Source organism: Diorhabda sublineata, chromosome 2 (genome assembly GCF_026230105.1).
Source record: "Diorhabda sublineata isolate icDioSubl1.1 chromosome 2, icDioSubl1.1, whole genome shotgun sequence".
NCBI lineage: Eukaryota > Metazoa > Arthropoda > Insecta > Coleoptera > Chrysomelidae > Diorhabda > Diorhabda sublineata.
Window position 1 is genome coordinate 32,697,595 of NC_079475.1, and position 17,740 is coordinate 32,715,334.

Genomic DNA, 17,740 nt, shown 5'->3' on the forward strand with positions numbered 1-17,740 from the left:
TTACTTAACCAAGTTAGAGTAGTTGATCGCTAAATAATTGTAATTGGAGCAGTGCTGCCACATGAATCATCATTTAGTGGATAAAATGCGCAGTTTGTAGAAAATGGCGTTTCGTGACTTTTAGCACATGTCAATTTTCTCCGGTAAGAAAAGTATTTTTCTTGCAAAATTATTTTTTTAAGTTATTTATATTACGTGTTATTTTTGTTAACAGTGCTGTTTTAGTTTCGCAATTATATGCGTTATTTTAATTTTGAAATGTAACATACTTCGGAATTTTGTGCTGTCATTAGGGAACAAAAAGTGAACACGGAATTTTAATTTCGTAAAACTTGTCTATCTTATATTTTAATAACATTATATCTATTCATAAATACAACTCAACATTTCGGTTATATGTCTTGAGTTATATAAAGCTTGTGTCAGTATATAACGAATTGCAAATTTACAGGACTTGAAATTTTTTTGGCAAAAAGGATTGAGAAATAAAATTCCATAGTAATACTCGGTGAGTAGAATTAAATTGCCCTTATATTGTGTAGTTATTTTTAATCGAATTGTATTGAATGTGCCCACTACGTTTGCTACTAAATTTATCTTTTGGAAAGTGGCCAAATAACAACTTATCTGATGTTAATATGAGACGAATACAAGAAGTAACATTTTAAATAGGTTATTCGTCTGTATGTAAGTATTTGACACCTACCTATATACTGTAACAAAATAAAGCATGAATTAATGTCTTTAATAAATTTGTTGTAATGTAAACATTAGGTTTTGATTGTAATATTGGAAGTGGTCAAAGGTATGATTTTTTGAGGATCAGTAAAGTCAAATTGTAAAGCTAGAACCCTAAATAATGTTTCTAAATAAATATTCATAAATTTGCTGGGAAACTTTAATAATAATTTGTTTTAATAGGTTTGAATGTTTCCAATACATTAAAAATTATTAAATGATGTAACTTTGTTATGGAATACATATCTTTCACAATCTTGACAAAAATACGTTTTTATTGTAAGTTCTTCTATTTTCTTATTTCTTAACTCTACAAAGCACTTGAAGGTTCTTTTTGATATAGTGCAATAATAAATTATTCCCAATTTTTGTTTAGGAAGGAATTAACAACATTTTAGTCTAATGTGTCTTTTTTCTAGCAAAAAAGTATGTTTTCATAATTTCTATCTGGTACTGCTACTATTTGTATTTAGTACTTATCATATCAAAACACATATTAAGTTAGATAAAAAGTATTGTATTGAATCTTCAAGACAAATTTTAAAAGCTTCATTTTATGACTCATGACAACATTGTAATGGTAATTTTTTAGAATTTTAAATTCAAATGTATTATAAGGACATTGCTTTGAGATGTTCTTATATTGTATTTCTGTAATTTCTTTGTAATGAAAATGCATTTAAACTTGACCTTTCCTGACAATAAAAAGGTTAAATGAACACAGTGACACAGTTTTTAAGTATTATTGAACTTATCTTCACCTAAACAATTCCTGATAATTTTAGTCACTTTGGTCAGAACAATTCATAATTTTTATTGATATGATTAAGTAACTAGGAGTTTATGAATAAGTATTGGACATTGGGAATGAAACATAAAGAATTAGCATAATCAATTAGTCCCTGTGATAATAGATATTTTAATATTTATTCTGCAAATGTATGATAAACGATTATATTGGTCTTCATAAGAAGGAAAGTTACAGAGATAAAACAATTACAATCTCATGATAGCTAACATTTAAGCAACTGTAGTAATAAAAAACTCAGGAATATGTTATGATTAATCCATTCAGTAAAAGTTTCAAACTTTCTGAAGGTGTGAATTAAGTCCTTAGTGTTCTGTGTATTTAGGGATTTATGGGCAAAGATAAAACAAGCTGTTGCACTTTTTCCCCAATTCTTAATCTGTTTCCAGATTTTTTATTTACTTTACTGGCATCTTGTTTTAAGGTCTAACAGTTGACCTCCAGCACTATAAGACTATTTTTTTATTATTATTTTACTTTAAGGAAGTTATTGTAAAATCACTCTACATGTTCATCACTGATATCTACCAAATTGAAAAGCCAAAAAATTAACTTTTAATATATGTTACACTGCAGTTGTTGGCTGCTGTTGAATGATTGCTATATTTTTTCTGTCTTAATATCTCTCTGAAATTTAGCATATATTAAAAGTATCCTTAGACCATCTTTCTTTTTTACTTAACCTGAATCAAATTTGAGTCCTTCATTAACACTTGGATCTGACAATTAAATAATCTATTTGCTTTTTCATCTTTGACTTACTGATCCTGTGTATTTTCTATGTTGCTCAAATTTATTACCATACTTACTTACGATGCTGATGAAATTCCTATTCTTATTTTGAAGTATTGGTTTAACCTGTCTACTCTTGTTTACAAAGGAAATAGTAGACCAAGAGCCCCAAAAACATATCATGCTTTTCATCTCTATGATGAGGAACTGAGGAAAATTAATTTCATTCATGAAATACTATACTGTACTGAAGCACAATTTTGAGGAATTAATGACTGAGAGTTATAATTTCAGTCACTACACTGCAAACAAGTTCATTCTAAAAATATGAAGTGTAGCAGTTGTTACTCTTAGACTGATGAAGTTTGTTATTTAGCACAAACTTCACATTAGAAATGTTATGTTCAAGAGCTTCCAGAACTCTTAAATAATTTTACCTTTTATGCACACTTGATAAAATCAATTGAATCTAAGACTCACCTAACATTTTTCTGAAAAACATAATGGCCCACTGCGAATGAATTAAATAATAGTTAACGATTAAATTCCACACTAGTGGGGTGAAGTTTAACTTTTAGAATGATCAATTCTTCGTAACCAACTGCCTGACTATATGTAACTTTGTATTTAATTTAAATACCAAATTTTTAAATTCTAAGTATTCTAAAATAAATGGTATTATTCACATATACAACTGGTTTATATACAGATTTCTGATACTTTAGATGAAGTATTGTAAGATGAAAGAAACTATTTACTTATTTCTAAAGCTAGATGCACAATATTCCATTTGGAATTTTGAGTTTGTTACATTCAAAATCAAAGTACACCTCCTATCTGGCTTCTTTTATGGCACTACCTCATCATGAAACATGTGATGAGAATAGATTGAGCAGAAACTGATGAAGATTCAGTGGTGATCAGAATGGTATTGAAATGTAAAAAATGTTGCTGTCAAGCTTATAGGAGTGAGGATATGATTGGCTTGAAAATAGCACAAAAAATACTTCTAGAGATTGTTAGAACTCTGCAATTGAATGGGAAGACATAAAAAACTTTGGATAAAAAATTTAAAAGAGTGAGGATTTCACTCCCTTTAAAATAGTACAGACGCGTGCTACTAGAGATTGTTATAAGAGACAGATATGAAACTTATAAGAGTGAGGATCTGACTTGTTTCAAAATAGTAGAGATATATACTACTAGAGTTTGCTACAACTTTAGGATTGGAAGGTAGCTGTGAATGGCAAAAACAGCTCTGATAGGGAGTTCAATAGACCTTGAGATTGATGTTCTATGCATCACAAAATAGAACCGAACTATTCACAGTACCTTACAAAATATTCCATGAGTAAGATTAACTTCTCAACAAATTTCATAAATATATTGTCAATATATTTATGGCATATCTTGCACATCCCTTTTGCATTTTCACAAATAAATTGGAAGTACTATTGAAGAAGTTATAAATAGTTATGTAATTACTAGTTCTTAGGTATTAGTATAATCCCACCAATAATTAATTATTAATATAGAACAACGACAAACTAAACAAACTAAAAATGTGAAATAGAAACAGAAGTTCATGATGTCAATATTTTTCACTAACCTTATTAAATATTTTTTTGCAAATAAGTATATCAAAAAGGAGGTACTTGGTATTATTTTTCGAATAACCTTCTTCTGATTAGCTTCAAATAAGTATAAGATTCTCTATTTTATCTCATTTTAGTCAACTGGATATTGAGTACCTTTCAGTCTTATGATATTGATTTTCTATTGTGGGTGGTATAATGTTACTATATTTATTTATTGTTAATAATCAACAATAATGGTTTTTTTTATGAAAAAGAAAACAGAATTATAAGTAAATAAAAAGATCATTTACAAAACAGTAACAATTATTATATTTGTATTTTTTCAAAATCTATTTCAGATATTAGTTCTATATTACCAATTTATTTTTTGAATTATACAACAATTGTTTCCACAGTTCCATTGTATCGCTAAAATTGACATAATTTCCTGTTTCCCTACAATCTATTTTTCAATTAACTTATCCGAATAGTGTTTCATTTCCTCCTGGCTGGCAAGCTCTTTCCCATTTCCAGTGATTGTGATTGAAGTAGTTGACCAGTTCCGATAATCTTATATATGAGTTAACTTTGAAAAATATGTTTGGGTGCTGTAGCATCAATCCTCCTAATCTTAGCTCTTACTTTCTTATGTTTTCAATAAAGAAATATAAATGTCAAAAACAGAGAGCATTTGGAGAAAAATAACATCAAGACAAATTTTAAAACAGCATCATCATTAGCACATTTTGTCTCATTATGACACTTAATATAAATCTAATAGCCAATTTATGTAACCAAAATTTCTAGCAATTCGATTTATATTGAATGTCATAATGAAGCAAAATGTGCTGATGATGATGCTATTTTAAAATTTATCTTGATGTTATTTTTCTCCAACCACTCCCCGCTCATGTTGAATGATAAAATTTATCTTCATGTTGTAATTTAATATTAAGTTTGTGATTAAACAATCTATTCATTGATTACTATTAACTAATAAGTATTTACCGCCGAAATAAATGTACACGTTTTTGTTTTACTTCACATTGCTCAAATCACAGTGAACGAAAATGATATTTCAATCAAAATTCTATTGGATATTAAATATTATGGGATAATTGGGACAAAAATACACTATTAACAATAAAAAAAGGTGTATAAATGTGTGATAACCAATAATTAATTGTTATGTAACAGTAATAGAAAGCAGTTGTTTGTTAATGGATATGTAAAATAGTTATTTATGCAACAAGTGAGTAAAGTAATACTTTTTTTCACGAATAGGACGATTGGCGGCAATTCCTACGAGTTAAAAAAAAGTTACTTTACTCACGAGTTTCATACAAAATTTTTTCTACGTCCGTAGACTTAAAAAAATTCGACAAAACTTTTATCAATTTTTATTTTGAAATAGTAATATTAAAAGTACATCTGTGAGCATTATTAATTTGAAGTGAAGAAGAAGTTACTATTGGTACTTGAATTGGCAACATTTAACGAGTTTAAAGAAATAACATCGTCTATAGTTGTATTAGTACTATGTGATTTGTTAAATGGGCATCAGTCATACATCCAGCCATTATGAGTTTTTGATTTTGTTGAACCCTATATTAGTCGAACTATCGTTTCTAGTTAAAAGGGCATATGTCCTTGCATTTACAAGCTCGTCATGGGCGCGCAAAAAGATCAGATTTTATTATAAAGGCATCAGTCAGTGACTCATGCCGTTTTAACAAAATTGTTCTGGCAACGTCACGTGGAACTGTTATGATTCTTAGGTTAGGATTTAATTTGACCGAAAGTTGTCATTAACGTGATTACTTTGTGATAAATTATCGCAAGAAATATATGAAAATGATGGAAAGTGAGAGTGATGTAGACAATGATACTGAAAAAAATAATTCACGCAAGAGAAAATGCGATCTAAGAAATAAGATTAAGGATTCTAGAACTAAAGGCAAATTATACGTAAACCATAAGGGGAATACTGTACAAGCCAAGAGCCCTAGATTATCTTGTGGGTAAGTGTACAGTGTTTTTTATATTTCTCAATACTGTTTTTCCTATGTTTACATAATAGGCGTAAAAAGAAATGTTTGGAGACTCTTGGTGAAGATAATTGCATCGATATATTCACAAAGTTCTATGATATAGACAGTAAGAACAGGCAGGACATGTTTATACAAGAACTCATAGATGTTCATTCTGTCAAGCAACGACGACCAAGAAAGGACTCTCCTAGATTAAAAACTGCAAGTTTTAAGTACCACTTACTGCAAGGCTGTAAACGAATTGAAGTATGCCTAAAAGCATTCATGTCTGTTATGGATATTACTACAAAGCGGGTAAGAAGAATAAGGAAACTAAAGCAAGAAGGGAAAATTCCAGAAGACAAAAGAGGTAGATTTGTTCGTTACAGCCTTCCAGCTGATGTTAAATTGAAGGTCCACGAACACATTGCCTCATTTCCACTAAAAGAATCGCACTATTCTGGACAAAAGATTTTTTATTTGAGCTCTGACCTTGATTTAAAAACAATGCATAAGTTGTATCTTGAAAAATATTCCGACAAGAAAGTTAGCTATTCCTTTTACCGATCTTTTTTTGCATAGAATTTTAATTATAGATTCGGAAAGCCTTAAGTTGATATATGTTGTACATGTGAACAACTCAACTTAAAAGTTACCTCATTTAAATGAAGTTGCTAAACGCACTGCAGTGGCTGAATTACTAGTTCACAAGCGCAGAACTAGAAAATTTTATTCGGCCTTAAAACATGAAGCGTCGGATGATTGTAAGAATGAAGATAACGTCTTATCTTTGCTTTTGATTTCATGCAAAATATTTCTCTTTCTAAAGTTCCTGTTCAAGAACTTTTTTATCTTCGCCAATTAACTGTAAACGTCTTTGCCATCTCTAATATTAAGGCTAACACCAGTTTTCTGTATGTATACCATGAAGGTGAAAGGAGGAAAAGGCCTGACGAATTATGCTCGTTTTTGCATGACTACTTAAAGCAGATCCCAGAGGAAATAACTCAACTGCGTCTCTTCGCTGACAACTGCTCAGCTCAGAATAAAAATCAGGCTATTATGAGATATATGCTTTTCCTCACAGACTCTGACAGATTTAAAAAATTCAACATTATTTTCCAATGAGGGGACACAGTTTTTTATCCTGTGACAGGGATTTTGGAATTATTTCTCGATGACTAAGGAAACATGATAGAATTTTCAACGTGCATGAAGTAACTGAATACATTATTTTAAGTGGCAAACCAGGCAAATTCCACGTCATGGAAGTTAAAGTGGCAGACATTTTGGACTTTAAAATGTGGTGGAAAGATTACTATAAAAAGATTGCTGTTTCTGAAGAAACTAAACACAAACCAAGGAAGGATAAAATACATTTTGCAGTGATTACTCTGTACCAATTTGTTTATGATCATCAAATGAAAGGGTACATAAAGGCATTCCCTGTGATCAACGGCCTCCTTTATCATACCTTTTTTATTAGCCTCTAAAGAGATTTACCTGTCCTGCCTAGTAGGAGTCCATACCCAACCGGAAAAGTTCCCATAAAAGCTTCAAAAATGATAGATTTTGTCAAACTTAAGCAATATGTGCCCAATGAACACCAGCCAATCTATGAAGATCTTCTAAATTGGCCAGTGAATAATAATAATATCCAAGAAGATGAAGAGAGTCCAGCGATATTTTACCTGGTAGTGTTTTTTTGCTACATGACTTAAATTTGTTTGAGAAATATGTTATGTGGTAATATTATCTCATAAATTAAAAAAAAGAAACTAAAAAAGAACTTTTATTTCCGAAAAACTTTTCAATTTGTTAAAAGGGCATCTGTCGGGAACTTTCAAAATTTTGAAAAAAATACAAAATATAAATTTAAAAGATCAGTTGTCTGAAATATTGTTAATTTGATGATATTCAACATCTTGAAACTATTAGAATTGTTATTTTTTTTATTTCAATACTTTAAACATTTTTTTCAATTTTCTCAAAACTTACTTTTCCTGACTGATGCCTATTTAACAAATCACGATTCACTTATTGGATTGTTGGTGGGATTGTGAACATTTACAATGTTGCATTGAGTCGTTACGTAACCCTCCGCAACTGTGTTGGATTTCCACCCACCGGGCTTCTTTACTTGAATTATATCACCACCCGAATCCACTAATAGAGTCGCCGAAGAGCGTTGAAATGTATGCCCAGTGTAGTTTTTTGGATTAGGTAAATTTAAATTTGTTGCGATAAGCGAGGGAATTTTTGAAAAGGTATTGATAACTACAGCTTTGGCTTTGCATTTTCTATTTCTATACTGCAAAAGAAACGATCTGTTTTGACATTTGTCGATCACTGCTTTTCATATTTTCTATAAATGTTTACCAAGTTTAATCTATTGTCAGATATTTCACCAATAACAGTAAATCGACGTTGACCATGAGTTTTTGTATCAGGTACTGTGATAATTAAAACATTTTCGGTATTATTAATATCGTTCATTTTATATAATTCCTCCCTCCGTAGAGTTCCTGCGATTCCGAATATTAAAGCAACATGAAATATGTTACAAATAATATCTAAGGTTACATTAAAATTTTTTTCTGCCATACTGTCATAATGGTTAGGTTAGGTTAGGAGACTATGACTATAATCGCATTGATGAGAAAGTATTAACTCTGTTAGTTAATTTTTCTTTTTTTATTTACGACAATAAACATTTCAAACTAAATACAGGGATTGAAGATACCGTCTTTATACCTGCAAAAGTGCGCTCGATGCACCCTCCTATATAATCTGTGCGCTCGATGCACGCATTCGATCTAGAACATCACTTACCTTTAGAAAAATTGCTCGAATTATTAAGAAATATTTCGGACCTAGATTTCCATTGTAGTCCAAGTGAATCCCCAGTAGTGAAAGGCAGAATCGACGCCTTTGTTAGGTCTATTCTTCACGGTTTTTCTTTCTTTCAGAATATCTTAGAACTATAGCACGAATATTTGGAATGGGGTTTATGTAAAAAAAAGAACCTTTCATCTATAGAATCATTAATGTTTCGAGAATACGCTGTGAAAATTATGTTTTTTAGATATTGTATGAACTTTGGATAAATTGTTCCAGAAATATCCCGAACATCATTTTTCATGAATATACAATACTCTTTGAGAAATAGCTTAAATTTACCAGAGTTATCAAACCGGTGACTTGTAATTTTGGGGAGAAGAAATGTTCCAGCAAACTCAGATCTTCACCATATTTCAAGAAATTGCTCAAATCTTCCAGAGAGTTCCAGAATCTTAACCTTTTCAGAAATTACTCGGAATTCCTTGAAAGATTCAGAACGTTGTTGACTATTGTTTTGTCTTCTTTAAATGTTTCTAGTGTGATTTTTATTGGTTATTTCAAATTGCTATATTAATGTATGTATATTTTCTTTATTACCATATTTTCTTTATTACCCATAAGGCACGTTTGTAGTACGCAGATGATTGTTTAAAGCTTTTCTCAACAAACTTAGAAACAGCTGTCTAATTTAATTATGGTTTTTCAGTAATGAATGCACTCATATCAGGTTATCAGTAGGCGCTTTTAATTGGGTTTTTTAGGTACATTGAATTTTAAAATGTGTAGGTACAGCATATATGATTATGTATTTCTTTTCAGAAAATGGTATGTCTACCGGAGGAAGGCCCTGCCAAAAGGGTAACTGTTCGTGATACTATTCAACAGTCAACAAAGAAACAGGCTTTCATATCTCTAACACCATCGAAAACGATAGAGAGCATCTTCAAGGAAGTATCTAAAGAGTTCAGTTATAATCACGATGAAATCGAACTCGTATTGCAAAATGGCAAGAAAGATGTGGTAAGTTTTGTTTAAACATCGTGAACATTTAACTACCATTTAATAGAATGGTTTGACTTTCCGCATTTTCGCTATTATTAGTTTCCGCCATTTTTCTTATTGTCATCTTACAAAGTTTTAAATAAATATGTCAGATAGATTCGTTTTAGTATTAGTATGTTATGCTGATGACGCAGTGATCATCTCAGAAGACGAAGATAACTTACAAATGCTACTGTATAGGTTTGAGCAAATAGAAAGAGCTTTTAACAAAGCAAATATCCCTGGAGAAAACCAAATCTTTTACAGTATCTAGAGAATATGTAAATTCGCAATATACGATCAGAGTGTAGAACAAATCATTTTATTCCAATATCTTGGAGGGAACATAACAAGTAATAGAAATCTAGAGAATTAAGTGAAAACAAAAATTTCGTTATTAATATCAGGGTACCTGAGAGATGTAATTTGGCGGAATAAATGTATGACTACCAGGAGCAATGTCAGAATACACAACACCTGTATGAGACCAGTAATGACATACGCAATAGAGACCAGAGCAGAGACCACCATAACTAAGCGGCTATTAAGAACTACTGAAATGCGAACGATGAGATCAATAGCGGGATACACATTATTTGACCACCTGAGAAATTATGAAATAAGGGAGAGATATATGGAGTGATATGGGTGAGAAATAGGCGAAGGAAATGGAGAGACCATGTGGACAGAATGTCAGATGACAGATTGACAAAGATTGCAAAGGAAAAAAACCGAATACATTCCGACCAACATGACGACCTTCTACCTGATGATATGAAAGCTGGTCTTCATCATCCCAGCTGCAGCTAGGCAACCATTGATGCGAAGAAGAAGATAAGTTTTAATAATTATAAAGAAAACTGTTAGTTAAATATACATAAAAAAAGAATATCGAGTGTTGATATATAGTATGCATTGTAAAGAAGTCTTTGCAAGCTATCGGTTTCTTATTGGGAACGTGTCAATGAAACACCGTAGTGGATTAACTTTAATATATTTTCCGAGCTTTCGAATACTTATGTATTCATCATCTGGGAAATAATTAAGATTTTCGGTGATTTTGAATTGTATTAATTTTTGTAAAAATTTTTACATCGTCTGGGAAATAATTAATAAGGATTTTCGGTGATTTCTAACTATTTTTATATCCGTTGGGAAGATTTTCGGCGATTTTGATTTCCAACACGATGTAAAAATGTTTACAAGAAGTAATACAATTGAAAACCATCGAAAATCTTGATTATTTCTCAGATGATGAATACATAAGTATTCGAAAGCTCGGAAAATATATTAAAGTTAGTCCACTTTGGTGTTTCATTGCCACGTTCCCAATAAGAAACCGCTTGTATGCATAAAGGTATATATAGAAGTATGCAAAGGTAAATATAGAATATATAAAGGTTTATTTCGAATACAAAAGAATTCCTGGAAAGAGTGAGTTCTGAAATCGTCCAGCAACATCTGCTGGACGATTGTGTGATTCGTTCCACTCGGTCGGCTTAGACGCTACTTCACAAAATCTACTGTATATCCGGAAATAATGCGAATTTTTAAAAATCCGTTTAAGGAAATATTCTTAATGGTGTAAGCTTTAAAAAATCGATTTTTCAAATTGTTAGGGTAGAATACCGTCTTAATAATTATAACTAATAAATATTAGAGACACATAAGTAACTAACGTTATACAAATGAATAAATATGTTTTTTTGTTTTTGTATATGTTTTTTCAAATATTAATCAATTTTAAAATTTCTTTTTCCTCGCTTTGGTCTGTGCAAAAATATAAATCATACCATAATTTATTTCTTTGACTAGTGAGCTCCAATATTTGCACGTAAAAAGATTTTTACTTTTTTTATAGTAGAAAAGATTTTTCTCCTGAACAATTTGTAGCCCGAATATTCAAAAAAATACATAAGCAATATTAACATTTGGCTATAGTTCTTCCAATATAAATTGCAGATTATAAAAACTCGTATAAAAACCCTTGCCGACATTTTTGTTTGATCTACCATAGGCGTAGATACCTCATTTTATAAATTTATTATTTTTATAAATACTTTTAAAAATGTGTATATCTTATGCTAGAAAGTATTCGTTAAAAGGCCATCGAATCATTATAAATTGGACAGCTTATAAGCCGCTATTTAGACGGATGCACTTAATGGTAGTCCTACTTGGAACTTAGAAAAAAATAATTATTATAACTCATTAACCTACTATAACTGAATAGATAGATGGTTTTTATACTAGACTACAATTTAGACAGATTCACTTTAATTCTAATCCTACTTGGAACTCAGATAGAAATCATTATTATACTTCGTTAACTTGCTATAACCGAATATTATATTATAAAACGTAAATAGGCGAGTAAAATGCACCCGCCTTTAAGGGAGTTTGGTTTAAATAGACGTGAACTGAGCCCTTTTTGTACCCCATCCCCAACCATAAAGGAAAATAAATTCTTTACTAATAAAACGAAATAAAAAAACATTTCAATTCCAAAGTATCTTCATAAATAATCATGGCAGTCAGAATCGTCTCACATAGAGTGTTCATTTGATTGAATTATGAAGGGTGGTAAAGAGGGTGATACCACATACTCACTTACCAGTTCTGGAGACCGATAACATTTGCGTTGCGTCTTCAAACTTGAAACATACGCTGTCTGGATTGTGTACTTTCTAATACACATACTCAATCAATTTTTCATTCGACTTCTCAATGTTCATATCAATTTTCTAAAAACAAACATCCTCTGCTCTCTGGACAACACAGTTTCCGTCTATTGTGGTTCCTCCTTTCTGAATTATTTACATTTGATCAAAAATTACTCATATTTGTTTCACCAATAAATACAAAACTTCATGTACATCAAATTTGACAACTGGTATTAACCTTCTTACAAACGTAAACACCCACCTTGAATTTCTTTACAAATTTAAATAAATTTAATTTTTTAATTAGTTGTATTTTTTGTTCGTTTTCAATAATATACATTCGCTGTCTATTAGGTCAATTATTATTTAGTTTGTGGATCATCATTTTCAAACAAATTATCTCGCCACTCCTGATGGGAACTATTTAAGATGTGATTACCATATATTAAGTTATACAATTTGTCTCTTAATTTATGCTTCATTGACGTATCGTCTCGGATTACCTAATTTCTGTCTTATATTAATGTGATTGTGCAGAATCATAAATCTACCTATTTAACTTCTACTTACTATTGTATTAGTACTGTATTGTAGACTGACCGTCATCAATGTCTTACTTAAGTGGTTCCATATGTCCCTTAGACACTTGAAGTTCCATTGCTTACCCCGATGTTACGTGACGATCATTAATTATAGTTTTTGCATACAATAGAATTAGTATTTAAGAGAGAATAAACTTGCATAGATTATCATATATATATATATATATATATATATATATATATATATATATATATATATATATATATATACAGTAGTCAGATTATTGAAACCACTTTATTTATTTGTATTTTATGGTAATAAATAGTTTTTCAAAGTTGTGAATTAAGTTATTCCATTCACTGTATAATTTCAGTATGATTAGTGTTTTATGTCATGGCTTCCAATCTAGTAACTCTTCTAGTGATGTGTTTCAGGTTTCCTAAAACGGACCTCATAGTTTAAAATTAGGGTATAGTTATATCGATATAGTAAATATTTATTAAATGATAACAGAAACATAACTGAAATGTTTAGATAAATACACTCTGTTTAGTCTAGCCGAAAAATGAATTTTAAATAAAATTCTGATAATAAATTATTTCTTTTTTTGTAACAAAATTGTCAAAAAGTCAACGTCAATTGTTAATAATTTTTACTGTTTAGATTCTAGGGAGTCACTGGTAAAGAAAATGTAATTAAAAAAATAGTTGTTGGGTATATCATTCATTAAGAATTCTTTAGAAAAAAGTATTATCTAAACATTGTAATAATAAAAGTTAGAAAGAAAAAATAAGTGCTAGTTTCGATAACTTACCCAACGTTTTATCAATTTTAAACACAGTGGCATTCACCTTTGTCTCTGGTTCATCATCTGATATTTGTTTATACAAATTCACAACGTTTTGCTTCTCTGTAGGCGATGAGTAGCCTAAAATTACAGAGCTATTTTTGGGGGTGAGGGGTGGGGTCTCTGAATGATGTCAGCAAGTACTTGGAATATTGTCTGAGTCCATTTTCAAATTATTTCTGACAAGAACTGTTTTTTCTTATATCAATAAAACAATAACAAGAACGCAAGAAAATACAAAATAAACACTATTGGTTTAAAATTTATACAATTGCCAATCATAATATGTCAAAAGTGCTGTTTAAAACCAGCCGCGATTTGATTAATCAGAAATTTACAGATTTCCCAAATTAAAATCAAATCAGTTCTCCTAGTTTAAAAGCAGGGTATAGTCCGCTGGTTTTTCAATCATTTAGTTGTTATTTTTTGTTTTACCATGAACTATAACAATGTGTACCACGGCACACTGGTCGTTAATTGGTGTGCCTCGGAAAAATTATGTTGGCTCATAAACTTATAAGTAAAGGTAAGAAAAATATTTATTTTTATGTGTAGGTACATAAGTATTTTTCTTACCATCACTTATTATATTCATGCGAACGCACGAGAGATTGCGTGGTTTCGTTTGGCACGGACGCATTTTTCCGATCCCTATGTGGTTACCGCTACACGGAGCGCTAATGGTATAGGACTTGTTAAATTATAACAGACGTTGCGTTTTCTATTAGATCAGCGCACAAAAATGTTCGTACAATTTAGATTGAAACCTGCATGACTTTTTACATTGGGTTGGTTTGTAGTACTTAATTAATAAAACGCCTTACAAAGTCTAATAACTTTTATTAAATAATAAGCTAATGATTATCTCAATGACTTTTAGCATTCGGTTAATTTGCCAAAATGTTAGAGATGATAGACTTTTTCTTCTTTGTTACTTTTCTACGTAATTTTTCGGCATTGGATGGTCCGTCTGCTTGTATTGTTCTAGAGCCCGCATGTAGTTTCTCTACACGACGCGACGCGCAATCGAAGTTGGTTGTACTTTGATTCGGCGTCCTTGTTTTTTTCTTGCTACAGCAAATATCATAAAATCCCCGTTCATGTTCAATATTATTAATTTTATCATTCAGTTCTTTTATGTTTTTAAGCATATGTTTGGATGGATGGGCTTGGGCAAATTGGTGCAAGTTTTCTTCTAACATCTTTAGTTCTTCACTATATTCTGCGATGATATTTTCATTTATACAATTTTCTCCTAATACTAGTGTATGCTCCTGAAACGACTGGACATTGGAGTTAGAAGGCCCTCAAATTATTGTAGGTATAGACTGCATAGGCTCATTAAAATCCTTCTGATCTTCTGGTACAGAATCGGAATTCAAGCTCATTAAAATCCTTCTGATCTTCTGGTACAGAATCGGAATTCAAATCCATATTCATAAAAAAAGAACTATTGACATAATTCCCCATTGCTATAGTAGCAAGTTCAACGCGGTCTTCAAACGACAAATGAGGTGTCGTGATCAAATTGACACCTGATTTATAAACTGCACAAAGGAGCTTGCAAAATTGACCCCCTGCTCCTGCAGGGCAAACACACTGCTCTAGCTCAACATCGACCGTGTACATGAACTTGTTGTCTTATGAAGATGAGACCATAAACAGTGTATCGGTTTTTTTATTACTTCTAATAGATTAGATTTATAACAAAACTTTTTAAAATAGTGTTGAAGCTTCATATCTCTACCATTTGTAAATGAAATTATTTTTTGTTTATAAAACTCTTCTAAGAAAAACATACAAAATCTGCCAATAAGGTTGCATTAAATGCTTTGCATCTCTGTAACACCTGATCTTTGAATATCCTTATATATACCTCAACAATATTGTTGGTATTGTGACCTCTGGTTCTATACTGGTTTCGAAAATGATGACACCGCTCATGTCTTCTTTGTTCAATTCACATTCAATTTCATTTTGGGCATATAGCACGTCTCGGTAAAGAAGCATCAAGTGTCTTCAATGATCTTTGTCAATATAATATAACCTGTCCCATAACCAGCGCCACACTGCTTGTAGAACATGAAATGTGCAAAGCAATAATTTAGATTGTGGAAACATTTTGCTTAAAGCGTTCCTCTCGGCTGCACTATCATCCGTCATAAATATAACTGGAAAGCCTTTGCCATAAAATCCATCGGTACCAATTAAATCATGAAATTGCTTCAAACATAATTCATGAACTTCCTCGGTTTGAAAGTTATGAATGATGCAGCCTAGTGACATACTTCCAGTTTTACTAGCACCAAAAAAACGTGACTGAAGAACCACCTTGGTCACAGGAATCGCTAGAATCCACAAATACAACTTCACTCGAAAAATGCATGTTATGGACTCTTTGCATCAATGGAGTCAAGAGTACACAGCCAAAAGGATCTTCTTGGATACTTATTTTGACACTAATTTTATCAAAATAATCCTTTTTTTGTAGAAACTTCTCTATCATACTGTGTACTTCACGAGTGCCTTAATTTTCTCTATATGCATGGGGAAAATTTAGAAAAAAACACATACCTCCAAGTTTCGTACAAATGATAGATAGAACGATCAATAGGATTAATGTGACCATTGGCAAGTACTTCACATATTTCTTCTAAAGGTGTAGTTATCACTAGCGAAGATCTGTGAAATGATTTTGATTCACTTGCCGACAGTCCATCTTCAAAATTCTTGTAAAACTTTTCTTTCGTCAACCCACTCATGCGTAAAAAGCTGTACGCCTCGGCAACATGAATTCGGTGAGTGTGTTTCAATAAAATAACGAATATTGCTTATAATATTATACATATTAGAAATTTGCAAACCGTTTTTCCCAACGTTCAACCGTTTAAATTTTACAGTCAATGAAAATGTTAGAATTTCACATATATATACTTAACAAAATCCCATGTTTTTCAACGTAGTTTTTAAAAATGTCATCTTATACAGTGCACTGTGTACTGTAGAAAATAATTTTATATTATGCTGGGTTGCTGTACAACTTTTCTATTTGATTTTTTTTAACATTAGCTGTTATCAAAATGTCAACCGAGAATAACGCACTATTAGGACACCCTGTATATCTTAAATTACTATAGTGCAAAAAGTGACTAATTTCAAACAAGTGTATGGATATGAGAGACACTTTCTAACGAATGTACACTATTATTTTTCATACGATCATGCATGCACAAATGACAAAATTGGCGTTCTTTGGTTTTTTAAAAAACTTAACTCTTCATGCGCAGCGGAAAAAGCACATGTACAAGTACTTTCCAAACAATATGTGCTTTTCCCTTTCCGCAGGCGTGTGATATTTACAGCATTTTCATAGAACTAGAGAGTGCGGATTTTGTCATTTTCGTATGTGATCGCAGGAAAATATTTTTTTTTACAATATGTACCTACCTCAATTACTCCATCCAAGTTTTCTTTCAAAAGAGGGTGTCTGTATATAGTAAATCTATTTGTTTTTTAACTCTGTATATGATTTTTTCAGGGCACTTTTTGTCTCGCTCCCTTGTGCTTTCGTTTTTGCGGCCTTTATTTTTTTTTGTTGGGATGACAAACAAAATCCTTTCTATATTGAAGCCTCTGCAAGTTTGTATAATTTTGTGAAATAATCCATTGCGTGTTTGTAGCAGCCGATAACTCGCTTATCCACTGCATACACTGTGCATTGTAGTCTGGAGAATTTACTTTTGTTCGCAAAACTACTTCATATTCATTCTCCTTACTGACACAACTTTAAATTTACATGTAGTATCAAACTTTTTAATTATCTCTTCCATAACGCGAAAGTCGACAACTAAATCGAAATATTGCACCACGTACGTAACCACTGATTAACAGAATAATTATCACTTAACCTCAAAAAATAA

At 31.2% G+C, this 17,740-nt stretch overlaps 1 protein-coding gene across 2 annotated transcripts in view; it reads left to right on the top strand.

The window, feature by feature from the left end:
- The first annotated feature begins 40 nt into the window (after positions 1–40).
- LOC130440521 (ubiquitin carboxyl-terminal hydrolase 47-like) overlaps positions 41–17,740 on the top strand; it is a 48,049-nt gene continuing 30,349 nt past the window's right edge. The window contains exons 1-3 of one of the 2 annotated variants that reach the window (XM_056773750.1): positions 69–143; positions 452–508; positions 9,546–9,746. In XM_056773750.1, coding sequence (XP_056629728.1) covers positions 9,549–9,746 — 198 coding nt within the window. In that variant the 5' untranslated portion in view covers positions 69–143; positions 452–508; positions 9,546–9,548. Of the gene's footprint in view, positions 144–451; positions 509–9,545; positions 9,747–17,740 lie in introns of both variants that reach the window. The other variant, XM_056773751.1, reaches the window with a different exon arrangement.